The sequence below is a fragment of the Bipolaris sorokiniana genome, assembly GCF_000338995.1.
Source record: "Bipolaris sorokiniana ND90Pr unplaced genomic scaffold COCSAscaffold_3, whole genome shotgun sequence".
In the NCBI taxonomy this organism is placed as follows: Eukaryota; Fungi; Ascomycota; class Dothideomycetes; order Pleosporales; family Pleosporaceae; genus Bipolaris; species Bipolaris sorokiniana.
The window spans coordinates 785,974-810,494 of record NW_006911897.1 but is presented as its reverse complement, the minus strand read 5'-3'; the positions used below and the strand labels follow the sequence as shown (position 1 = coordinate 810,494).

Genomic DNA, 24,521 nt, shown 5'->3' with positions numbered 1-24,521 from the left:
CAGACCAGATTAGCAACCTACAGCGTAGTGTACCTCCTGTGTACCTTGCACAGATCTCCACGCCGTTGCCGCTGCCGACTGTCACGGCATATGAGCACGAGGCTTAGCTGTGGCGAGCCAAAAAAAGACCCTTGCGCATGACGAGGTATACCAGGGATGTTATGCATGAAGTTTGTATGTCATTGATGGGGTCTGTTGGTGGGCGAGGCCTGCAATCAAAGGGAAAAGGTTGTCGTGGTGCCATGGCAGGCACCATGGCTGGACGCAAGCAGGCTTGTTCGCGCCCATGGTACACTTACACACACACGCACACACATAGGCGGTTATGAGACGGTGGCTAGCGACAAAGAGCCGCCAGTGTGCTACGTGGTTTGCTGACGGACAAGCAGAGTGTGGGAGAAGAGCGGTCGTGGAGATGAGGCGATGGACCAATGAGGGATGCAACAGCAGGCCTCAGCGAGGGTGGATGTCGTTTCAGATTTGGCTAGTGATCGCCGCGCCACGCTAACGCTAGCCCTGGCGTTATCGATAGGCCACGAATCCCACACGCCCCTGCATAACTTGCAAACCGCAGGTACAGACCTCAAACCTGACGGTGGCCCCCTGACTAGAGGACAGCACCAATACCTGCCCCTCCGAGCCATACTCCGCTCTTTTTGTTTCAAGGACAATGGCCTTGTCATCACCGCAGAGCCAATCGCATTGGGTTGGTGCCTGTCGCTAGTTGCCGACACTGATAGTTACACCACCTTTCCAGCGCTCACACCCCTCCCGCTAAACCACAGGGGGGACACTAACCGAACAGCCATGCTCTTTGTTGCAACAGACACCCTGCTCCATCGAATAGCTTATGCTTTTTCACGATGATCCGCCGGCACAGTGGCTCCCAGCTGCTAGTGCTGCCGTATGAGACCCTCCTCGGCCGCCACCGACTGAGGCTAGCTGTACGCGTAGACGACATGAGAGTTATATATTAACCCAGCAGCGTTTCGTCTCAACTGCCCTCTCACAAGCAGCTACTACAGCAAACACCAAGACTTCTCTTTCTCCCTTTTGCTTCTTGTTCTATCCTGCCTGTGGCAGATCACATTCTTTACAATCACTGCGCGCTGCTGAAGAACTAGATTCGACAATCTACCGCTCTTCATATCAAACCCGCTTCGCTCAGCACATTTCAGATACCCAGAAACACATTCATTCCGTCGCTCAGCTGGTCTAGCGATTTCCAACAGAGAATAGCCTTTTCTCACCTCATTCTTTCAAACACAAACATGTTCTCCAAAACCACTCTTCTCATGGCGCTTGCCGCCAGCGCCTCCGCCCACATGAGGATGGCTCATCCAAAGCCTTATGGCTTCGCCACCCTCAACAGCTCCCCCCTGGAGCCCGCCGACTTCCCTTGCAAGCAACGTCCTGGTGTATATGACATCACTGAGATGAACCAGTGGAACGCCGGTGAGACTCAACAGGTCTCTTTCCTGGGCTCTGCTGTTCATGGCGGCGGTTCGTGCCAGTTCTCCATTACTACTGACCAACAACCATCTGAATCATCTCAATGGAAGGTCATTGAGAGCGTTGTTGGCGGATGTCCCTCAAATGCTACTGGCAATCTTCCTCAAAACCCAGACGGCACTGAGGCTGCCACTTTCCCTGTCAAGATGCCAGAAAACATTCCCGATGGTCAGTACACGTTCGCCTGGACTTGGATTAACAAGGTCGGCAACCGCGAGTTTTACATGAACTGCGCACCCATTCAGGTCGGAAGCGCTACTACTAAGCGTGCCACTGCAAGCGCCGCTGAGGCCCTCGCATCTCTCCCAGACATGTTCGTTGCCAATCTACCCGCAACCGAGTGCAGCACTGCAGAGAATGAAGACTTTGTCTACCCAGAGCCGGGCAAGAACCTCGTCGAGGGCAACGGTGCTGCACTGGGTGACACCCTGACTGGTTCTGGATGTGCTAAGATGGCCAAGATGGGTGCTGGTAACGGCAAGATTGGAACCCCCACTCAGCCTGAGGCGTCTCAACCTGCAGGAAACGAGACCCCTGTTGCCAGTTCTCCACTGGCTTCCCTTCCTGCCAACAACGGTGGTATCTTCGCCCCTGGTGCTTCTCCAGCTCCTACACCCACCCCTACTCCCATTGTCTCCAAGCCTATCAGCGCCCCTCAACAACCTGCCGATAGCACTCCTCAGCAACCCGCCGACAGCACTCCTCAGCCACCTGCCCAAAGTGCTCCTCAGCCACCCACCGAAAGCGCTCCTCAGCCACCTGCCCTCAGCCCTGCCCCAGAGACTCCCGAAAATGGCACAAACACACCCTCTGGCAATGGTGACTGCACTCCATGCGACAACGATGGTGCAGTCGTCTGCATTGGCGCCAGCCAGTTCGGTCTCTGCAACCACGGATGTGTGGTTCCCCAGCCCCTGGCCAACGGCATGTCTTGCACTGGTGGCGCTATCGTTGCCTCGGTCAAGAAGCGATCTCTCCACTTCCCTCGCGCTCATCTTCACCGCCGCCACGGAGCCTCTCACCTCATCTAAGCATCACGGCTCATGCGCCTACCAGGCGCGCAAGACGTTCCTACATACCCAATTCAGCCGTTGGCTACGAAACGCATCATTTGGAGTTGGGAATCACGGATAGGGACATATATGGTATGGATTGGGAGGGCTTTTGGGTCTTGGTGTTCATATCTCCAGTCACATGCAGCAGACACCACTCGGGTCTTGCTCGTGACACTTCTTCTTCTTGTGGTCTACTTTTGTTACGTTCTTTCTTTCATGCTCAGCTCTTGACCCGGCTGACATGCCTTGTTTTTTTTTTCTTTATCGACGAAAGAGAAGTCTTGTGCTAAGTCTCGTGACTACGAGAGCTGCATATACACTATCTGTTGTACAATACGCAATGATAACGCTCATTTTTACTCAAACCCCATCTTCTTCATTTGTGATTGTGATCCTGAGTCTACTGTGCCTGTTTCGTTGGTGTTTCGCCGGAAACTTAACAATTGTGAGTAAGAAGCAAGGGTAGATGCGAAGCGTTCCTTGTCAGGCCAGGCAGGACCCAATGTAACTGCCTGATGTGACAGACTTGTCTGGCTGGAGCGGAGTATCACATTCCGCCATGCTGCCTTACTCGCAAGGCGTGCATTGCTGCATCTCCTATTCTTTGGTACTAGGCATCTGCTTGCTACAAGCAAAACCTCGAGCCTATTCACCGGATTATGACGTTAGTCGGTTGCTGATTGGCCCGCCCCTCAGTGAACAGACAGCGCACCCTGACTTGCCCTCTGCATTCCCACCCTCGGCCCTAACAAATCCCCCCACCATATCGCACACCCGAGAGCACGCGACGAGACAAAGTGCGACGTCCTGAACAGACACGGCGGTTTGAGGTATTAACTCGTGTTGTCGGCCCAAGGTATTAGGAGGAGCAAGTCTCGGCCTTCGTTTCGCACGTTGCCACCACTTGAGCTTAGGAGGTCATTGCGCTCGCCCCACTACTTCGTTACCCTCACCTCCACCGTCTCCTGGCGCTCACCCTCTACGGCGTACAGCACAGACCGCCCAACATGGAAAACCAGCAAGATGTCGACCAGACAAAGTACATCGACAATGCCATCCGCGCCGTGCGGGAGAAGAAGCCTCTCCCCGAGATTGACTTTACCCTCCATACCATGGAAGATGGCAGCCAAGTAAGCACTCAGGAACGTGTCTGCAAAGGTATGCCCGTTTCACAGCTTTTGCCTGGCTTGTGTGCCTGTGCCTGTCATTTCTGCTGTACTAAACAGCCCGAATAATGTGCTAACGGCGCTGTGCCTACCAGACGTGCAAGCACCCGCCTTCCACCCGCCCACCGACGAGCAATTCTTCTCACCGCAAGATCGCACCAAGCCCAATATCCAGTTCCTCAAGCAGCACTTTTACCGTGAAGGTCGCTTGACCGAACAGCAGGCGCTATGGATTATAAAGAAGGGCACAGAGATTCTAAAGTCGGAGCCCAACATGTTGGAAATGGATGCTCCCATCACTGTCTGTGGTGATGTCCACGGCCAGTACTACGATCTCATGAAGCTCTTCGAGGTCGGTGGCGACCCAGCAGAGACGCGCTACTTGTTCTTGGGCGACTACGTTGATCGTGGATACTTTAGTATCGAGGTGAGACAGCCACAGCTGCGAAGCTTGCCACGTGCAATTTGCTGACAACCACAGTGTGTCCTATACCTATGGTCCCTCAAGATTTGGTATCCCAACACCCTTTGGCTCCTCCGAGGAAACCACGAGTGTCGTCACTTGACCGATTACTTCACCTTTAAGCTAGAATGCAAGCACAAGTACTCCGAGGCCGTATACGAAGCATGCATGGACTCTTTCTGCGCATTGCCTCTGGCCGCAGTCATGAACAAGCAATTTTTGTGTATACACGGTGGATTGAGCCCTGAACTTCACACTTTGGACGACCTGAAGAGCGTATGTGTTACTCTTAACGCCTCTAGCACTGTAGCTGACTGTCATAGATTGACCGCTTCCGGGAGCCGCCAACGCATGGTCTCATGTGCGATATTCTGTGGGCTGACCCACTCGAGGAATTTGGCCAAGAGAAGACCAATGACTTCTTTGTTCACAACCACGTTCGTGGATGCTCGTACTTCTTCTCGTACCCTGCTGCATGCGCTTTCCTCGAGAAGAACAACCTTTTGTCTATTATCCGTGCACACGAGGCCCAGGATGCTGGCTACCGAATGTACAGGAAGACACGGACGACTGGTTTCCCCAGTGTCATGACAATCTTCAGTGCACCCAACTACCTGGATGTGTACAACAACAAAGCTGCTGTGCTCAAATATGAGAACAATGTCATGAACATTCGGCAATTCAGTAAGTTCATGCCACTCGGTAGTGGGCTATAAGATTAACACTTCCAGACTGCACACCTCACCCGTACTGGTTGCCCAATTTCATGGACGTTTTCACGTGGTCATTGCCATTCGTTGGAGAGAAGAGTATGTGGAACAGATCGACTTTTCCAGCATTTTTACTAACTATTTTCAGTCACTGACATGCTCATTGCTATCTTGAACACATGCTCCAAGGAAGAACTCGAAGAGGAGACACCCAGCTCCTTGGCTTCTGGACCATCTTCGCCTCCTCTCTCGAGTCTGGACCCAGATTCGACCGAATTCAAGCGTCGTGCCATAAAGAACAAGATTCTGGCCATTGGTCGCCTCTCTCGAGTATTCCAAGTGTTGCGCGAGGAGTCTGAGCGTGTTACAGAGTTGAAGACAGCTTCAGGAGGTCGACTCCCGGCTGGTACTCTAATGCTTGGTGCAGAAGGAATTAAGCAGGCAATTCACAGCTTCGAGGACGCGCGCAAGGTCGATCTGCAGAATGAAAGACTGCCACCAAGCCACGAGGAAGTACGGAAATCTCAGGAAGTCAGCCGAGAGCAAGCTCTTGAGAAGGCAACCAAGGAGGCAGAAAACGACCAGGGCCTGGCAACTGTGGCAAGGCGCATTAGCATGTAAGTATTGTTAGATGGTGATGCAATATTGTACAATGGCTAATATATGCAGGTCATCTGGATCCAGTCGCAACCGAAAAAGCTAGGCGCGATTTACACGTTCGCGATCGGAGAGCGAAGCCGAGAGACGAGCCATGACATGACATGCTGGTTTGGTTGTTGATTTCGGTATTGGCGGGCTACCAAATGTCATCAGTATACCATTCAGGCGTATAGAACGTTAAAGGTAATCACCCTACGATGGGTGGTAATAATTTGCTGGTCGACTGCTGCGGCTTTATTGAGCCGACTCTTCATTGAAACACAATCAATTCACGTGCCTAATGTATTAGTGGTTTTGTTGTTGTGAATGTAGTATGTGATGAGGCTGGATGAGATGGTGATGGCTAGCGCACGTGCGCGGGCCGAAGCTAGCTTTGCCGACCTACGTCAATTGCAGTATTGCATAGGATGATAGTAATGCTCAACTTCAAGCCCGATGCCTCCATGGGTGGCCTCAGTGCCGCGACTGACCATCTTTCGCAAGACAGGGTCGATTGATCGGATTCCGCTTGCGCTCCGCTGTCGCAATGTCCCAAAGTCGCCATGTACGAGTCGCCACGCCCGCTCCGCATCGACGCATGTCTCGCCGACTGCGATAAATCTGCGCCCCAATGTCCCGCCACGCAACCAGGAGCTATACGACGCCCTATCCGCTCTCAGTGGTGCTGCAGAGACACACGTCAATATTAGCAGATTACAGCTGGCATTGCGGGGTCTGGCCGCCCAAGATGCAGTCACAAGAGTCGCTGGTACGGTGCACACGCAATTGAGTGCGAGCGGCGTAGGCGCTGACAGTGGCATACAGTCCTTGGTTTGAATAGCCAATTAAGCGCACAACAATTGGCACGGCTGTTGCTTGCTGACCCATTGGCCACTGAAGGGCAATGGGAGAAGGAGCTGGCCAAGGCAGGCGTTGGCAGTGAGAACGCTGTGTTGCTAAAGTGGGTGCCCTCAAGTCGCTGCAACGAGGGCGCAACAGCTGACATGTCTGCGCAGGTACGGCACCGACCCCGACGATGTTACGCCATCACCACTGTATAGAGTCCTCGCCGTCCCGTCTCGCGTTCTCCAATCGCACAATCTAGAGGTCCTTGTTTCGACGGTAAACGTCAATGTCAACAAATCCGTCCCTCACGTGTCAACAGAGAGCTCCACCGAGTCGCTGTTGGTCCCCAAACTTCATGCTACTTCTGCCAGAGGATTGCCTGTCCCATACCCGGTGCATAAGACGTTAATATTAGGAAAGGGACTCGACAGTGCCATATCCTATGGAAGATTTTCCGCTGACGGTCTTGATGAGATGCAGGATATGGTGAAGTTGGCCATTGATTTGCCAGTGCCATCGACCGGTTCAAGTTCAGATCCTAACGCCGAAAGTGCCGCTATCAACATTGCAGTTGGTACCAAGGGGCTCGACAGTTTCCGCGAGTCTATCAAAAACGCAACTGTCTACGAGCGGGCTTGGTTCCAGAGCGGGCTGCCAACATTATCTCAATGGCTAGTTCAGGGTCTCCAAGCATCCAATGGCATTAAGCATCCACTAAGGACGCTCATAGCTTCTGTTGCAGATGGTGTAGAAGCAAGTGTTGCGAAAGAAGACGCCGCTCGGTTGCAGAAACTCGCAACTGTTCAAACTGATGAAGAGGTCACTGCATCGATTCTTGGCCATCTCGAGGCCTGGGCTGAGAAGTCGCACGCTGAGCTCCGCGACCAGCTCGACGAAGCCTTTGCGGCAAAGAACTGGCACAAGCTGGCCTGGTGGAAGCTGCTCTGGCGTGTCGACGATGTCACAATGATCAGCTCAGAGATTCTGGAACGACGGTGGCTTGTCTCTGCCGAGAAAAACAGTGTCTATCTTGCTGGTCGCATGAATCAAGCCGGCTACCCTGATGAGATTCAACGTCCTGTTGCATTCAACATACCCGAGGCTACGACTGAAGACACCGCGCCCACAGCAGAAAACCAACGAATGGACCTCTCAACCAACGTTCGCAAACCCACGCCTTGGCACGAGCAAATATCCAACGCCCGCACCGAGCTCATTAACGACACCGTTCCTCCCCTGCAAGCCCTCGCCCAACGCCTTCTCCTGCAAACCTTCAGCACAACCTCCATATCCTCCGCCGCATCCGCCCTCCTCTACGTCTCCATGTCCTCCTTCTCTGTCTTCGAAGCCTCCGCTGTCGCAGCCCTCGGTCTCACCTTTTCGCTGCGCCGCATGCAGAAATTATGGGAGGGAGCCCGTGAGACGTGGCAAGCTACCGCCAGGGAAGAAGGGAGACGGATGCTCAAGAGTACTGAAGAGGGTGTACGGTTTATTATTGAGAATGCGGAGAAGAAGGAGGTGATTGAGGAGGAAGATGTAGTTGAGAGACGGGCGGCGAGGGAGGCGGTGAGGAGGGTGCGTGAAGCGTTGGAGAAGATGCGTGGAGAGGACAAGGGAAAGGGAAAGGGAGAGGGTGTATGATAGTGTAACATAGAATTTATATGCTTGACTGCTCGTATAATGTTATTGAGGTGTTCTTGCGTGGTGATATGCAGCGTCCGGCTCGGACTAGATAAAATACTAGACACACGCCTACGTGCAGTGATGGAATAGGGAATGAGGATGTATTTGCTGTGCTGGTAGTAAGAGAAATGAAGGTCGAGTAGATGTTAAATAAGGGTACAGATAACGGGGGAGTAGCAAAGTGCTAGGCAGTAGTGTTAAGAAGAGATTCTCATAAGCTACAACTATGGTTCAAAGACGGTATGCTGAGTCTTGTGTTTGGAACAACAGTCAGGGAAGATGGCGTGCACCGCGATTTACATTCATGACACACTCTTGTCAGCAGTATGTAACGTATCAACACAAGCTAGGCTTACTATTCAAAGACGATCTGAACAAACTGTTTACAAAACGAGTGGAATTGGCTAGAATAACAACAAAATGATTGCAAAACACGGTAATGACTGTCCCCCAAGATGTATATCAATTTGTCCAGCTTACTGAATATCCACATCCCCCCTCTGCAACAGCACTTAAAACTCCTCTCCGAGCCTGGGCTTGCCGCCCTTCCAGTCATCCCTCTCGTAGTACCGGAAGACAAGATCGTATCCATCCAAGTCGTGGACGATACGATCCACACGACGGTAGCCGGGAATCACCTCCATTCTCTTACCCTTGTCGGCATTCTTCAAGGGCAGCTCATCAGCAGTAGGCTTGGCCTCGAAGAGAGTGACGCTGAACCTGCCAGGCTTGAAGATACCGACAACATGCTCGACAATGTCGGCAGTCTCGCGACCACTCTGGCGAGCAGGCACGTTAGTCTCAAAGGAAGCGTAAGAGCATTGGGGCTCAGGAGTGACGTGTACGGTAAAGTAGTGGGTAGCATCAGAGCCCTTCTTGGAACCATTGGGAGCACCGCCAGGAGCAGGAACAACACCATTAGCAGAGAAGCCGCATGGCGTGAACAGATAAGCATCGATACGGGCATCGGGATACTTGGTGGTAGGATAGACGTCGGCGAGACCACAGTGTTCGGAAACGACCGTACCAAGCGTGTGACCTTCGGTAGTCAACTCCTCAGGGAAGGTAAGCTCCTCGTCTGAGTTGAAGCCAGAGTGGTCAGAAGATGTCTGCTCAAAGACGTCGAAGCTGTCATCTGAGGTGTGGGTGTTGGCAGCTGAGTTGAGGACAGTAGAGCCACCCAGACTCTCGGTGTGGCCATTCTCTTCCGAAATAGTACCCAGGGATTGGATAGCGTTTTTGCGAGCCTCACGGACTCTCTGGAGGTAGCGACCTTCCGCAACCGCACTTGCGTCCTCTAGATAGAACTGACGGGCGTTCTTCTCGTCGAGGTCGGTCATCAAAACCTCCAGAGTCTCATCCTCCTCCTCATCGGTGGCCTGCTCGCGCAAGAGTCGCTGAGGGTGGCTCACAAATTTGGTCTCAGTGTCTGGCTCCGACCTCTCCTCACCTGGGCTAGGAGGAGGAGTGAGGCTGGTGTCGGGACCTGTGATATAGAGATACCAGTGCTCGCCGTTCATCTTGCCAATCATGTAGGCGCTGCCGCCTTTGAAGCGGTCGTCGAGGTAGCGGACTTCGTCACGCCAGCTGCGATGGGGACCGCGCTGCTGGTCGGGGTAGAGGAAGTTCTTCCTGCTGTAGAAAACGCGGTATGGCGTAGCAGCTGGAGCGACGCCCGACGCCTTGGGGGCGACATAGGGAAAACCGGCATTAGCAGCAATTTCCAGCATGCGGGTCAACCCCCAGAGCAGAGTCGTAGTGCCGCAGGTCTTGAGGACGACCTTGTGTGGGAAGACAAACATGCTCGACTCAGAGAGAAGATAGGCATCAACATGCTCAGATTCAATAACGGAGAGAACCTTGCAGTTGACTAGATCGAGCATGTCCTTCCATACTTCGGCTGACACCTTCTTCAAGCCGAGGGGACCGGCCTGGCCAGGCAACTCAGTAGCAGAGGGGCCGAACCATACTTCGAGGAGCTTCTCGGGACCTTCGAACGAGTTTGTGGAATCGAGGTCGATGGTAGCCTCCTTGTTGATGGTCAAGTGAGGGGTGCCAATATGCGACGAAGGCGAGGCAGTGTAGTGCTGGGGAATCTCGGTAGCGACCATTTCTTTTACAGTGCGACTGGCACGGGCTCGGAATATATCTAGCTGGGAAGCGGTTTGCTGGTGTTGAATAGAGCAAACTGGGAGGGTAGGCTAGCTGTGAAGCTATGTGCAGCACAACCTCGCTCAGACAAGCAATGCGGTGCTCGCCTGAGAAGAATTGGCCCACGGGTCGTGAGGGTTAGGCGAGGCTGGCGTATGCCAGCAGCAGTGGACGTGGAAGTATAAGAGCGACCGTAGTCGATGTTAGGGAGGGCGCGCGTTGAGGGGAATAAACGAGGCCTTTCGCCGGGAAATGGTGGCAGCCGATGGGGTCCTCGATACCAGATTCCGATACCCTGGGCAAGTATCGGGTCCAGCAGACGAGGAGATCTGCTTCAAAGACTAAGAAAGACGGATAGTGGGGTGGAAGTGGGTGGTGTAGTTGGTGTTATCGAGGCCTATGGGTAGAGAGGTCAGCGCCGTGTTCGCAGTGAATGTTGTGTTTACACAGATCAGCCTGTGGAAGAGGCACAACTCACTTCGCAGGCTTGGACAGAAAGCGTACCAGGTCCTCGCGACGCATAGAATAGCCGAAGCAGGCGGCGACAGACGGACTGGTGGCTACAAAGGCCTATGCAGCAGCAGAAGCTGGAGAAAACAGCGCGTCTGCCAGCGTGACGACGGTGTTTTGATAGGGGCGTAGAGCACAGAGATTAAACAATGGGCGACCACGACGTTGGGCGCTGACGACCGACTGTGAGCAATCAGTCGTCAAACTCTTGCAATCAAAAGTGCGGGGAGGCGGATGCAGGCGCAGATGGGAGAGAGAAGCAATGAAGCGATGTGTGACTAGGTAGAGGAAGAGGGAGAAGCAGGAATATACGTACAGCAGGTAATGTTATGGAGTGGGCTGAGGGAGTAAAATTCTACGTGGCAGCAGTTGTTGGGGCGACGTTGTGGAAGCTTTGGGCCTTCACGCGACAGGCATTTTTTGACGAGTGCGGTGTTTTTGCAGCAGGACGTCACCGCCCATTCCAAAGTGGCTGGAGCGTTCGCGCCAAACGGCCGCTTGGGGCCCGACGCTGCCTAAACTTAGCCAGGCGACGTCATCACTCAGGTACGTGGAAGGTTACATATTTTCTTCTTCATAATATACTATACGGCTACTCGATTTATCTCTCATCAATTCATTCATTCATCCATCTATCTGTTGACATGTACCCACCTCTCACTCTTCCCATTACAATTGCCATCATCATGATCATCTCATCTCATCTTGCAACAGATGTACTAGCCCAATGTCATGTCATGCCATATCACATGCAATAATGCATTAAAACCACCACCCCCAGGACATAACCATGACAGATCCTCATATCCCCATATCCCCTTGTCGACTATCCGACAAAACCGCCCACCGCCTCTGCTCTGCTCTGCTCTGCTCCGCTCCGCCGCGGTATCATCGGTATCATCGGCTCCAGGATATGCTAGCCTCTTGTGCCGCAGTGCCACCGGCATACTCCCGGCGACCAGGAACACGCATCCCTACACTTACATACGCCATGTTACCGCTATGCCTTTTGCAGCCCCTCACAGCCTCCGCCTTAGTCTTTTCCCAGCTATAGCAAACATACTGCAGCCATCATATACCTATAGCCTCAATCCACACCTCTTACTACCTCACCTACCCCTTCTGGTACTTTGAATATGATCCGTCCCTTCTCCACCATGCTGCTGAAACACTCCCGCAAATCAATAACTAGCGTATCGGGCGTCTCGAATCCTGGTAGCATCGCGGATCGTCCGTTGTGTCGCTTGACCCACGACATGTCCCAGAAGCTCGTACCCCACATCAGAGGTGTGGAGGAATTACTATTGTGCGGAAGAAATGTCGATACTCCAAGCGGTGTTGGTATATAATTGGAATACCATGGAGCCATTGTGTCCATGTATGCACGGCGCAACCAGCGAAGGGCCTAGGGTTGTTCATCAGCTGTCATACGAAATTGGGGGCCGAATTGGATGGTGCTCACTTACCGCTTCAGGTCCCGGCAGCCACTGCAACATTGTAAAATTCAACACCTCTGTCGGACTCCATGTACATCTCTTGCCATCGCTCTCATCCTCCCGTGTAGTATACTCCGGAGACTGTGGCATGAGCCCTGATGGTACTTGACCAACTTCAACTTGCTCCTCATCACTCTGCTGCATCTCCAGCTCAACTGGCGAAAGGAATGGGCTCCTTGGTCTACCCGAAAATGGTCGTGGAGCAACGTCTCGTGTATGTATGACGTCCAAGAGTGCTGCAAGCAGACCAACCGGCGAGTCACATAGTGAAAACGCCAGTGTCTGCGGTCGAAGCGAGCAGAGACGATGCAATGCCGGTCCTAGCGGTTGACTATTACCTATCTCATTCTGCATCCCCAAGTCCTCTCTCCGCTGTCCAGATCGTAGTTCGACATCGCTACCAACATATCCAAAGCTCAACAATGGTACCTTTGCCTGCGTCAATTCAGCAATCCGCCACTTGACATACTGTAACGGACTCTGTCTATACGTCGGCGCCTTGAACGCTGGATTCACCGTATGCACCGCGAGACAAGCTTTTGGATACCTTATCGCCAGCACCCGACAGATACTAAAGCCCCTAATCAAACGTCAATACTGGTCCATCATTCATGCACGCAACAAACTCACCACCCTGTCCCATGTGCGACAAACTCGCTATACCCCAATCGTCCCATCAACTCCCAAAACACCTCCGCCGTGCCCTCCAACCCAAATCCTTCCTGCATACTCGCATCGCTAAACCCAAAACCAGGTATACTCGGCGCCACAACATGGAATGCCTGTGGTACCGCACCACCCATATCAGGTACGTACTGCGGTTCCGTCAGTGCATTAATAATACGTTGGACCTCTATAAACGACGAGGGCCATGTATGTGCTAGCAGCAGTGGAATAGCGCCCGGTCTTGTAGACCGCTTGTGTACAAAGTGCACGCGGAGAGATTGCGTTCCTGTCGGTGATGTGGTACGGATTGTTGTGCGAAACTGGGGGAGGAGGGAATTGAAGCGGGATTCAGCGGCGCGCCAGTCGTAGGTTTCTAGCCTACAGGTGTGTGTTAGTATATTTGGAAAAAGCGATTCTCGCCGTTGAAGGAAAGTGTAGATCACAGTACCAGAAATCCAGCAGAGGTTCAAGAACACGCTTCGGTGTACCATGCTCCCACATCCGCTCTTCAGGTAATTCCAACTCCCGTGGCAGACGCGTTAATTCGAGTTTCTTTCTTGTGAGCTCAAGGTATTTGGACGATACCTAATCCTCACGCATTAGCAACATGTATAGAGATAAACAAGGGGGATATAGTACATGCATACTATACGTAGTTATAGCTTCATCGCCATGCGCCACCGATCCCATAATTCTCTCTCTGCTAGGGGATATGGGTTTAGTATCGAAGTCGCTAGGAATGATTAAACGTCAACGTGATGCGAGTACTACCGCAACACTTGAATGCAACACTAGTAGTATAACCCAACAACAAAATAATCACCAAAACAACACAAGCATCAACTAAGAAAACGGGAAAAATAAAATAAGACAAGACAAAAAAAGAGAGGATCCATGTAAGTACAAGGTATGCCTAGTACACCACTCTATTGTATATCCCCAAGGAATGATCGTCCCGCCTCAAGGTCACTCGTCACCCACACGGCACAACAAGCACACACAGCTTGCGCGTCTCCGCATAATAAGCCTTCAAGCTACCAATGACCCTCACTGCCGAGACGGTCTAGAAACGGACGGGGGATGGGGTAAAATCACCAGCTACTTAGTTTTTTTGGGGGGGACGTTAGTGTGGCAAAACAGAACATACTTAGATACATTAAACTACGGGACTATGTGGCTGTGCAAAACATACTAACCGCGCGAGAGAGAGAGGTGTGATCGGCAAAAGAAATGTCGAGTTACGGAAATATAGGGCTTAAACATTAACATACCCCCATGAACAAGGCACACCAATCACGCGCTTTAGACGATGCGATGCTATTATCCCCGAAACCCAGTTTATGTAGAACTAGTGGCAAAATTCCTTATTCGTCGCCTCGTCCCTGTCAGTTCGACCTGCAGAAAGCCCTCGAGTATATGCATGTACGCTTTAATTTTAAAAAATGTCTAACAGGTTACTTTGATAAAAACAAGGCGGCGATGCTTATACGTCTCGAACGCTCGCTGCGCCGGGATGACCGCTGCTCGCGGGAGAGCGTTGCGCGGCTTGAGCAGCCACGCCGCGCAGGTTGAGCGAGCCAATTCGCTGCACTAGATTACTGCCCACAGCATCTACAGCGCCTCGCGGTTGCAGGAGCGAAGGAGCGGTAGCCGCTGCTTCTTGCACCTTGAATAGCCGTATGCTAGTGTTGTTCCATACCCCAGCCGTGCCCTTTGCTACAAGCATCTCCGCTGCGAAGACGAAACCCCATAGTAGCGACTCGTACCAACCAAGCGACAGAGGAGACCATTCGAACAGGTGCACCCTAATTGGTGACGGCTCGATGCCGCGCACTTCGGTCTCGCGAATGATCTTCAGAGCTTCTGCTGTATCATTGGAGTTTCCTGAAGCGGGCAGTTTGGGCCCAAGCTCCGATATCAGCATGAGGATAGTATGCAGCGGCAACTCCGAAAGCCATCCTTCCAACTACAGACCATGTTAGCAAATGTGTATGGTTGAAATAAGATGACTTACCCATGGGACAGACGGCGTAAAGAACTCATTAGAAGCCATTGCCGGACCGGCTACGCTGTGCAAGCTTGTCATGCTGTTTTGCCTAGAAAATGCTGGCTGGCCCACTGGTCGCTTGCCTCGTGCCTTTTCTGACATACCCCTTAGCTGCAGAGGTACTGAATCGTCTACAGACGAGGCTATTGATGCACTTCTTGAAGCGCCCGAAGGTGATTGTGGAGGAGATCTGATTGGTCCGGATGTGCGCGACGCATCAGCTTCCTCGTCCGAATCATCATCGTCGCCAATCGCAAAAGCGCCGTCTTCTTCCGGCACATTGCCCAGAGTGGGTGTTCGCGCGACTGTCGGGCTTCTTAGACTATCTATAGAGTTTGTGCGTGTCATATCTTCTCCACCCTCCTTCCGTAGTTGGTTCTGGCGCTCAAGCTCCTCTTGGCCACTTTCGAGTGTGAAGTCTCGGAGCGCTTGAAACCGCTTCCGTGAACGCACAATCGCGTAGACGAGATTTGGGTTATCTGTTGATAGCTTAGTAGCTGGCAAATGGTGGCTGTGTTGGTCATACTTACGCGGATACTGGTGCTCTATGATGGCATTCAAGACCTCTAAGAGCGAGTGCAGAAGCGTGTGGTTGTTTTCGTTGGCAAGCAAGAAGCTAGGTGAGGACATGGATGCAAAGAGCTGCAATAGCTTTGAGCTGGTCGCGCGCCCAATATTCTGAACGTAGGCGGCAATGTTGTTGAGTATCGCAAGCAGCGCGGGATATATCGCATCAAGCTTGCCTTTGCTGGTGGTAAGAAGTGTATAGATTGACTGGTATGGTTAGCAGACGTATGGTGATTGTTGATTGGGCTACATACTGTAATGACATAGTCGGCATATGTGCCATGGAAGTTTGGTATCCGGATGCTGGCTGGAAGCGACTCTTGGCCTTCAAATGTCTTGTTGAGGCTCTTGCCAAACTGTGGCTCGACGCTCAGTGTCTGGAGCACGAAGATGCACATGCGCACAAGACCCTGCTTGGAGGGATCATTGCGCTGATCAATGGCATAGTATAAAACTAAGACAACAAAGTCGTGGGCTCTGTCGGTGTCGATGATGAAGGAGCGGAATCGCTTATTGCATTGCAGCGCCTCCCAGAAGAGCATGATCATCTCCGGTGCCCATGTCAGCGACTTGTGACTGCCGGGGAGATAGGATGTGTTTGCTTGAAGCTAGCGAGTGTTAGCTAGAGGATGTGTAGTTAATTTGCGTGTTGCGTACCGGCTGGTTGAGGATTCTTGTCATGCCATCCACGAGAAACTGGAAATCTTGCGGACGGTGCAAACGACCAAGGAAGTGACGGAAGAAATTCTTGGGCGCTGGGCCATTGCCAGGTTCAGGGATGGGGTACAGGACGAGTACCAACAGTAGCTGCAAACAGTATGTGACCAAAATCTGCCGTTGGTCCTTGAAGACAACATGGTCGTAGGGTACGCGCCATGTTGCGGGGTTATACTTGAGCGTCTGTGGGGGATCAGCGGGTACGCGAGGAAGCGACGAGGGACACGCACAGTATTGAGGAGCGAGCAGAGCACGGATAAGACGACCTGCTTGTCTGGACAGGTGGCGATGTATGTGATTGCCTTGACGCCTTTTACTGGCAGCACGCCTGCAATTGGTTAGAATCGACTTGATGTGTGCGCATGGTAAGATGCATACCCGCCGACATGTACATGGACTTGCTAGCTAGGGTGAGGAGCAGGCGCAAGATCTCAGTCCTGTTGCTTTCAAACTCCTTTGTGGACGCAACGGGCGTGTTGCAGCCGACGCCGCTCTGCCAGATGGCATAGCTGACCTTGTTCTTGCCGGGGGCGACCTTGGGCAGGGTGAAGTCGGAGAAGAAGAGCAAGTCGATGAGGGTGTCGATAATCTCCTCGGCCAGCGGCTTGGCCTTTTCAAATTCGGACTCCTTCTCTGTGGGCGTCTGTTCCGGGTCGGCCTCGTCAAAGATGACCTCGCTGCGCACGAGCTGGCCTCTGCGACTGCGTTTGCGACGTTCAGCCCAGAAGAACTGGTCTTCCCACGTATCGAGGTGGTCGGCCTCGTACAAAAAGGGCAACAGGCGGGTGAGGACACGGATGCAGTTGAGGGCATCGCGCTCCGGGGCGAGGTCAGGGTCCGGAAACGAGGGGTGGTTGCGCAGGACAATGAGGCGCGAGGTGACTGCGAGTACCAGCGTCTCGAGGTTGGCTAGGTTGTTGTCGCGGGTGCGGCGAATGTCTGCAGGCGAGAAAAGGGAGAAGACATCCTCGGTCGACTCTGGCAGCTCCCAGAACTGGCGGTCATGGTCAGCAGAAGAGCAGGATATGAGTTCAGCAGACGGCATACACCGGTCCAGTAGACATCGTCGGCAGGGATCTGCTTGGGCTCAGACAGGCGGAAGATGCCCTGCTTGAAGGAGAGTTTGGAGTCGGATGCGCCCATTGGGAAGCATGCTATGTCTTCATGCGCTCATTCTGCGGGGGAGAGTGTCTATATGTGGGGGGTGTATGTATCTACGGGTGTGGGCGAGTGTTTATCTGTGTATGTGTGTATTCTGGCCAGAAAGCAGCGCAGCCTCGCTGACAGGGACAAGGTGACGTCGGCCGCCCAGCTGCACACCCACCCGACCCAATCCACCCCCGGCCATTCACATGTTTTCGCGTCTCAGCGCGTCTTTTACTTCTACACACACATGGCGAATTCATACATGTTGTTCGTCTCGCTGACACCTGTCATGCGCACATTTACACACTTGCACCAACGTCCTCACTAGTAAAGTCACTGGACTGTAGGCTCTGCTGCAGGGACAGTGCCGCTCTAGCCTTACATAATCACTGCACTGCCCTGCCCTGCCCTGCCCTGCCCTGCCCATGGTACATCATATCGACGACTGCTGCCTGCGTATCCCATCCGTTCTTATTCCACTCCCGCCCGCCCGTCCTTCCCTTCTTCCTTCCTCGCCCTCGCCCTCGCCCTCGCCCATTCCTACCCTCACCCCCGCGTCCTCGTCTCTAGCTGTCCATCTGCAAATCCTTACGCCCGGCGCGCGCCCTTGCCACCCGCACTCGGCCATATAAGAGAGCACTCCGCCACCATGCCGCCAAAACGGAAGCTTGCGCAGACGGCTGCCGACGCTGAGGCTGAAGATGGCTGGGACGACAACGACGAGGGCCCCATGAGCGACCAAGAGACGTTCGATCAGCTCAAGGAGGAATTCGATGTCAAAGCCATGACGAAGCGCGCGCGCGCTGGCCGTGTCCGCGACGCCGCAGCCGATCTCTTCAGAAAATCGGACCAGTGGAGTGCGCCTCTCAAGTCAGACCACTACAACCGTCCGCTATGGGTCAATGATGCAGGCGGAATCATCCTCGAGTCTTTCCATCCTCTCTTCGATGAGGCCCAGGACTTTTTGATCAACATCGCCGAGCCGCAGTCGCGTGTCTCCAAGATGCATGAATACCAGCTCACAACCCACAGTCTGTTCGCTGCCGTCAGTGTTGGTCATTCTAAGCAAGAGATCATCGAGAAGCTTGACCGCTACTCCAAAACTGCCCTGTCTGAAGCCATCATCCAGTTTGTTGAAAAGTCCACGTCCGCTTTCGGTAAGGCCAAGATTGTGTTGAAAAAGACGCTATCCTACATAGAAAGCGAGGATCCTGCTATCCTCCAGAAACTGCTCCGCGACCCTGTCGTCGCAGAGTGCAGGGCCGATACAACCGATGGCCTCATCAAAGAAGCTGCACCAAAGATTGGCCAAATGGCGATCCCAGGTACCAAGCTAGCCGCTGGTGCAAACAACATGGCACAACAGCAACAGCCTGAAGCTGCTCAAAATCCTGCTCCAAGCGATATGATTGCTACATTGCGCGAGGACGACGACGATGACGAGGTCGCCCAAGTCCACTCGTTCCAAATTAAGAGTGAGGAGCGTGAAAAGGTCGTGAAACGTTGCCGGGCCATTGGTCTACCACTGACTGAAGAGTACGACTTCAACAATGACGATACCAATCCAAATTTGGAAATCGATCTGAAGCCGCACGCCCAGATTCGATACTATCAGGAGAAGGCTCTTAGTAAGATGTTTTCAAACTCTCGTGCCCGTTCAGGAATCATAGTGCTGCCATGTGGCGCAGGTAAGACCCTAGTCGGCATCACGGCTGCCTGTGGTGTGAAGAAATCCGTCATTGTCCTGTGCACAAGTGCCATGTCCGTTGTTCAGTGGCGCGCCGAATTCATCAAGTGGTCAAACATCAATCCAGAAGATGTAGCCGTCTTTACGGCAGACAACAAGACCCGCTTTCCTCGTCAGGCTGGTATCATTATCAGTACCTACTCCATGATCAGTAATGCTAGGAAGCGTTCGCACGATGCGGAAAAGGTCATGCAGTTCATTCGTGGGCAGGAATGGGGACTGCTGATAGCTGATGAAGTGCACGTGGTGCCTGCCAACATTTTTAAAAAGGTCACCTATGAAATCGCATCACACGCAAAACTCGGCTTGACCGCCACTCTCCTTCGAGAAGATGACAAGATTGACGATCTCAACTTCCTTATTGGCCCCAAGCTTTACGAGGCCAACTGGCAAGAATTGTCGGAACAAGGACATATTGCCAAAGTGCAGTGTGCAGAAGTTTGGTGTCAAATGACGCCTGAATTCTACACTGAATGGCTCAAGCCTTCGTCGCTGCAAAAGCGTGCATTACTTTCAATTATGAACCCAAAGAAATTTCAAGCCTGTCAGTTCCTCATCAACTATCACGAATCACGAGGCGACAAGATCATCGTCTTTTCGGACAATGTGTACGCCCTCGAGAAGTACTCGCGTAAGCTTGGAAAAGCATACATTTACGGTGCAACTCCACAACAAGAACGTCTCCGCATTTTGGAGAACTTTCAACACAACGAGCTCGTCAACACTATTTTCCTTTCCAAGATTGGCGACACCAGCTTAGACCTGCCAGAAGCGACATGTCTGATTCAAATCTCGTCACATTACGGTTCACGTCGTCAAGAGGCGCAGCGACTAGGCAGGATTCTACGGGCCAAGAGGAGGAACGACGAGGGCTTTAATGCCTTCTTCTACTCTCTGGTATCCAAGGATACAGACGAAATGTACTACTCATCCAAGCGGCAAGCTTTCCTTGTTGATCAAGGATATGCCTTCAAGGTCATCACCCGTCTCGAAGGACTCGAAAACTTCTCACAACTAGCATTCGCGACACCACAAGAGCGGCGAGAGCTACTCATGGATGTCCTGCTTGCCCGTGAAGAAGATGCCAAGGAGGAAAGAATCGAAGGCGATGCGTTTGGCACAAAGTACGCTTCGAACAAGGGCAACAAGAAGAAGTTTGGAGTGCGGAGAGCGGCTGGCACGCTTTCTGAATTGTCTGGCGGACAGACTATGGCGTACATGGAGGTCAACAAGAGCAGGAACAAGGAGCTCAAGGGAACAAAGGGTGTCCAAAATGCTTTTATGAGGAAGCTGGCAAGGTCAGGGGCCAAGAAATAAGGCTTTTGCTCTTTCGTCCTTTTGTTCATCGGGGCTGTTTGTTGTATGACTTTGTGTTTAGGAGCGAACAATAGAGAAGTGAAGCCGAGTGACTTTACCAACAGAATATCCAATCATTTCAACCCTACTGACATTGACAATCTCTGAGCTGTGTGACCTACACCCAGTGGAGATCATCAACTTGCGACGTGGACGTCTAATGGCCCTTCCCGTGCGGTCTACATCAAGCAGAGATACTTTCTTGTTACTTGTAACAGAGAACTCCTATTCCTGTTAAATGGATTATTGTGTGTTAAAATTGATTGCAGGTTTACAAACGCTTTTCTGCTACAAATGCTCGTAGTAATAGCTATTATGGGTGGCTCAGCAGCCCCCGCACTCACGCTACCTTGGCATGACACTGCTAGCGGGCTCGACTCCTTCCGCCTCAACAATCTTGGATATGACAGTTTCACTCGCTTGTGACAATATGGTGCTCTCTAGATCACAGTGAGTTCCTCCAACTTGAGTGATCGTGTTTGGCCGGGAGGCGCGCTCATCTCTAACATTTACATAAGAACAGTGAATCCATTAGTACCCGAGGCCGATGGATCTACTACAATGTTCCCTCCAATTCGAGCTTGCCCTGTGATGTCGCTATATTTGCTCCTCTTAAGGCAGTTTATCGCGATGAGGTTGAACGACTAGAGCGCGGCGATGTGAATACCATAGGTAAAGAGCGTTTTACTTAACTGTATTGCCGTGCTCGAACTATAGCATTTATAATAAGGAATTCTAGAGCCGGCTTCTCTACGTGTAGCTTATTTCCATTCAATCCTAATAGAGTGCTCCGTAGCATGCCCGACTGCTTCTAGAACTAACTCATGTTAACACGGGAGAGATCCTATCGCATCCCTAAGAGAGTATTCGATCACCCCTTAAGCCTATAACGCCAAGGACTACTCAGAACATAGCATTACTGTAGAAAACCATAATAAACCAGGCTGCTTAAGGTTTAGACGAGAGTGGCGTATATAGCCTATAGAAGAACGTTCAGAAGTTGTCCAAGGCTGCCTATATAGCTTTCTCTAATAGGGTTCTTTAGCGAGACTAGATTCAGTTCTTAATGCAGATTAATAATAAGACTAAAACCCGTCGATTAACTAGGGCCGAGATCCTAGGAAAGGCTAAGGTTATGGGATTTAGGGAACTAGAAGAAGCACGGGCGAAACGTGCTGAGCAGCTAGTAACTAAGGCAGCTAAAGGCACTTCTAAGCCTAGACGAAAGCGTAAAGCCACCTTAGAAGGAGAGGAGCGACAAGCTAAGTCGGGAAGGCAAATGGATGTGCAGGTTAAGGGTCAGGTTAATATTCAGGTTTCACCAGCATAGCGAGCTCCCGTAGTATCTATAATCCCTGTTAACGCAGGTTAGTATAACTTAATGAGTTCAACGTAGTTAAGAGTTGGTCTTAAAGTTGTTTCAAAATCTTTGTAATTTCGCTTCAGCTACCTTAAGTTGCTGTCTGTTATGTGCCTCTTTCACATGGCAAGCTCCGGCATTTTAGGCAATAGGGAGCGCTTGTCCCACCCGATCGCAGCGAGTCAAAGCAGACCCTTTGACGCGTCGCGCAAAGCCCCCTGTGCGTTCGGCTGAGTTACAGCCTCTAGTACACCTGCACTGATTACGATGACCTTTCCAATCATCTGCGACGTAAAGGCGATGCTGGTTCAACGAGTTCTGAAAGTTGCGCACTTAGATACATTCTGAACCAAGTGAAACTACGCACCCTAACGCGTGTAGCCCACATGGCGGAGGTGCTTCGGCTCGGCCTCACAAGGCTGAGAGGCGTAGAGCACGGCGACAACCAAATTAGCTTGAAGTATGACAGCGCCCGTCCACATCCGAGGTGTCTGATTGATAGCCCACAGTATAGTGTTCGTTCATGGTCTACGAGGCCACCCTCGAGGAACCTGGGAAACAGCAAAGGCAGCAGCAGCGGCGAGCGCAAACCACGGCAGCAGCGACACGATAAAAAGATCTAGGGGCCTCAAATCTTGGTTCCAAAGACGGGCAAGCCGTTCTGTAGCAACGAGCACAGAACAAGTGCAGATTCCCATTTCAAGTCCCACATCGTCAGCACCGGCACTGGCACTGGCACCGTCGACCGTCTTCTGGTCAGAAGAATACTTAGCAGTGGATATACCACAGGCTCGGGTGTGGACATACGGATATAACGCAGATGTAGTTGGGGCCTTTTTTTGGGGCCCATAACAGGAACAGTATTTCCGAGCATGGCCGCGATCTGTCTGTCAAGCTTGTGCGGGAGATTGACAACGAGGTATAATACCACGGTCGCCGAGTTGCGCAGCGTTTGAGCTGCTAATTGACTGAGTGGAAGTAACATTATTGCAGAAGCCCCTCGCATTTGTAGTACACAGCCTTGGCGTTATTGTTCTTAAGGATGTAATAACCAATTCACTGATCGAAAAGTGGTAGCTTTGCTGACCTGCAACGGTAGGCTATCCGCCGGTCAGAGACAATGCGCGACCGGACAAAGCTTGTCATCTTCCTCGCAACGCTGCATCGAGGGAGTGCGTATGCAGACTGGCGTCAGATTGCTTCAAACCTTGCGCGTCTCGTACTTCATGATTCGAACAAGATGATAACTACTCAAGACGCTAGAAGTAAAAAGCGAAGTTGTAGAAAACATTCAAGAGGAATTCATCAAGATCGTGTATAATGGAGACATCAAGATCCATTCATTCCAAGAGGCACGAGCTATCACCGGTATCAAAGGATTACACGGAAAAATAAGTTCTTGACGTGCGAGAAGTTGTGTCTGAGACTTGGGATTGCAGGTAGTCGAAAAAATTTCGTCAAAACTCGGGCTTCTACATGAGAATGTGGAAACCATAGACGCCAATCACATGCAAATGGTCAGGTACAGTAGCAAATTCGATTAAGGCTATCAAAACATACGTGATATCCTGAAAGCTTTTATTAGGCAGGAGATTGAAAGCTAGTAGAAACTGCAAAGAGAGTTCGCGCCCTCGACACAAGAGTACCTACTAGTTAGTGATTATATCCTCGATACGCACGCTGAGAATTGGACCCTAGCTAATTAATTCTTTAGTTGTGGAATCACGGTCTGTTGAAGATTTAGATAGTAGTCTACGAACACCACGCTATCACACCACGACAGCAAGCTCGAAATCCTCCCACCATGCCAATAAAAGATAAGTAGTAAGATGCTACAGATGCGATGTGTTCAATCATAAACTTCCCGAGTGCTTCGCATCTATCGAGACAGTTGAATATGGTTGTTATCTTAGGGGATTAGAAAACCGTTGTTTTGATTGTGGAAGGAAGGGTCATTAAATGTCTAAATGCTTCTACCCCGATCTGCGATATGGATAGCAATTCTATCAACGGAATCTAGACTGTTTCTAATACTCATCACTTGCATACGATAATTAGGGTTAGAACTTTCAATCTTATTATACTTCTCTCTACTAGCGGCTTAGTCTATAATATTTAGATAACTAATGCCCATGCTAAATAGCTAGAGGTGCATAGTCACACCGCTAACAAGGATAGCTACCAAGAATACTTATATAATTCGCTTATCTCCTATATATATTATAATTTTACATTATCTGCTAAGTCTTAGGTACATACTAATAGAGATAATAGATCGATATAATTCTCCTTACTATTGTTAAGGGCGAAGAGTGTTACAAGTAACAAGAAGGATCCTCTCCTTGACAAATGACGAGATGGCTGAAGGCTTATGGACGTCCACGTCAGAAGGTAATGATCATCGCGGGGCCTGGGGTCACGTGATGTGCCATCCCGCCAAGACAAGACATCCCGCCAAGCATGGGATGGCAATGGGATTAGGGATGGCATGCCATCACAGACATCCCGCCAAGGAGCAAGAAAATGGGATGGACGGGATGGCAGGACTGGAAGCAATGAGGATATAAGGATGGATGGATTTCATTATTACTCTCGTTGTGGTCAACTCAAATTGTACTTTCTTACTAGTATCTTTACTTAACAAGATTGTCACAAGTTAGTCTATACAAATAGATTAGTCTTGT

At 51.4% G+C, this 24,521-nt stretch overlaps 9 protein-coding genes across 9 annotated transcripts; 6 read left to right on the top strand and 3 right to left on the bottom strand.

The window, feature by feature from the left end:
- The first annotated feature begins 990 nt into the window (after positions 1–990).
- On the top strand, positions 991–2,835 carry COCSADRAFT_285519 (uncharacterized protein). Its single transcript, XM_007698707.1, has one exon. The coding sequence runs from the start codon at positions 1,272–1,274 to the stop codon at positions 2,541–2,543; it is 1,272 nt and encodes a 423-aa protein (XP_007696897.1). The 5' UTR covers positions 991–1,271; the 3' UTR covers positions 2,544–2,835.
- A 641-nt stretch (positions 2,836–3,476) lies between these two features.
- Positions 3,477–5,894, top strand: COCSADRAFT_285541 (uncharacterized protein). The gene is made up of 7 exons (XM_007698706.1): positions 3,477–3,725; positions 3,829–4,160; positions 4,215–4,472; positions 4,520–4,880; positions 4,928–5,005; positions 5,055–5,527; positions 5,576–5,894. The coding sequence occupies exons 1-6, from the start codon at positions 3,575–3,577 to the stop codon at positions 5,525–5,527; spliced, it is 1,653 nt and encodes a 550-aa protein (XP_007696896.1). The 5' UTR covers positions 3,477–3,574; the 3' UTR covers positions 5,576–5,894.
- A 96-nt stretch (positions 5,895–5,990) lies between these two features.
- Positions 5,991–8,099, top strand: COCSADRAFT_34026 (uncharacterized protein). Its single transcript, XM_007698330.1, has 3 exons — positions 5,991–6,314; positions 6,371–6,506; positions 6,562–8,099. Exons 1-3 carry the CDS (start codon positions 6,002–6,004, stop codon positions 8,030–8,032), a joined length of 1,920 nt encoding a protein of 639 aa, XP_007696520.1. The 5' UTR covers positions 5,991–6,001; the 3' UTR covers positions 8,033–8,099.
- Positions 8,100–8,542: 443 nt separating this feature from the next.
- COCSADRAFT_285502 (uncharacterized protein) lies at positions 8,543–10,405 on the bottom strand. Its single transcript, XM_007698705.1, has one exon. It carries the CDS (start codon positions 10,183–10,185, stop codon positions 8,587–8,589), a length of 1,599 nt encoding a protein of 532 aa, XP_007696895.1. The 5' UTR covers positions 10,186–10,405; the 3' UTR covers positions 8,543–8,586.
- Positions 10,406–12,011: 1,606 nt separating this feature from the next.
- On the bottom strand, positions 12,012–13,715 carry COCSADRAFT_285456 (uncharacterized protein). The gene is made up of 4 exons (XM_007698704.1): positions 13,537–13,715; positions 13,346–13,482; positions 12,862–13,275; positions 12,012–12,811 (listed from the first exon to the last, which is right to left on the bottom strand). The coding sequence occupies exons 1-4, from the start codon at positions 13,585–13,587 to the stop codon at positions 12,154–12,156; spliced, it is 1,260 nt and encodes a 419-aa protein (XP_007696894.1). The 5' UTR covers positions 13,588–13,715; the 3' UTR covers positions 12,012–12,153.
- A 434-nt stretch (positions 13,716–14,149) lies between these two features.
- COCSADRAFT_135858 (uncharacterized protein) lies at positions 14,150–17,487 on the bottom strand. The gene is made up of 8 exons (XM_007698703.1): positions 17,276–17,487; positions 16,607–17,222; positions 16,459–16,556; positions 16,169–16,411; positions 15,766–16,119; positions 15,475–15,718; positions 14,912–15,423; positions 14,150–14,863 (listed from the first exon to the last, which is right to left on the bottom strand). Exons 1-8 carry the CDS (start codon positions 17,369–17,371, stop codon positions 14,381–14,383), a joined length of 2,646 nt encoding a protein of 881 aa, XP_007696893.1. The 5' UTR covers positions 17,372–17,487; the 3' UTR covers positions 14,150–14,380.
- Positions 17,488–17,595: 108 nt separating this feature from the next.
- On the top strand, positions 17,596–20,578 carry COCSADRAFT_285430 (uncharacterized protein). Its single transcript, XM_007698702.1, has one exon. The coding sequence runs from the start codon at positions 18,024–18,026 to the stop codon at positions 20,436–20,438; it is 2,415 nt and encodes an 804-aa protein (XP_007696892.1). The 5' UTR covers positions 17,596–18,023; the 3' UTR covers positions 20,439–20,578.
- A 956-nt stretch (positions 20,579–21,534) lies between these two features.
- Positions 21,535–21,807, top strand: COCSADRAFT_83480 (uncharacterized protein; the record flags this gene model as incomplete). Its single annotated transcript, XM_007698701.1, has 1 exon — positions 21,535–21,807. A coding segment is annotated over one exon (273 nt), but the record flags the coding sequence as incomplete, so codon positions are not given.
- Positions 21,808–24,152: 2,345 nt separating this feature from the next.
- COCSADRAFT_34018 (uncharacterized protein) lies at positions 24,153–24,414 on the top strand. The gene has a single exon (XM_007698329.1). It carries the CDS (start codon positions 24,195–24,197, stop codon positions 24,402–24,404), a length of 210 nt encoding a protein of 69 aa, XP_007696519.1. The 5' UTR covers positions 24,153–24,194; the 3' UTR covers positions 24,405–24,414.
- Positions 24,415–24,521: the final 107 nt, after the last annotated feature.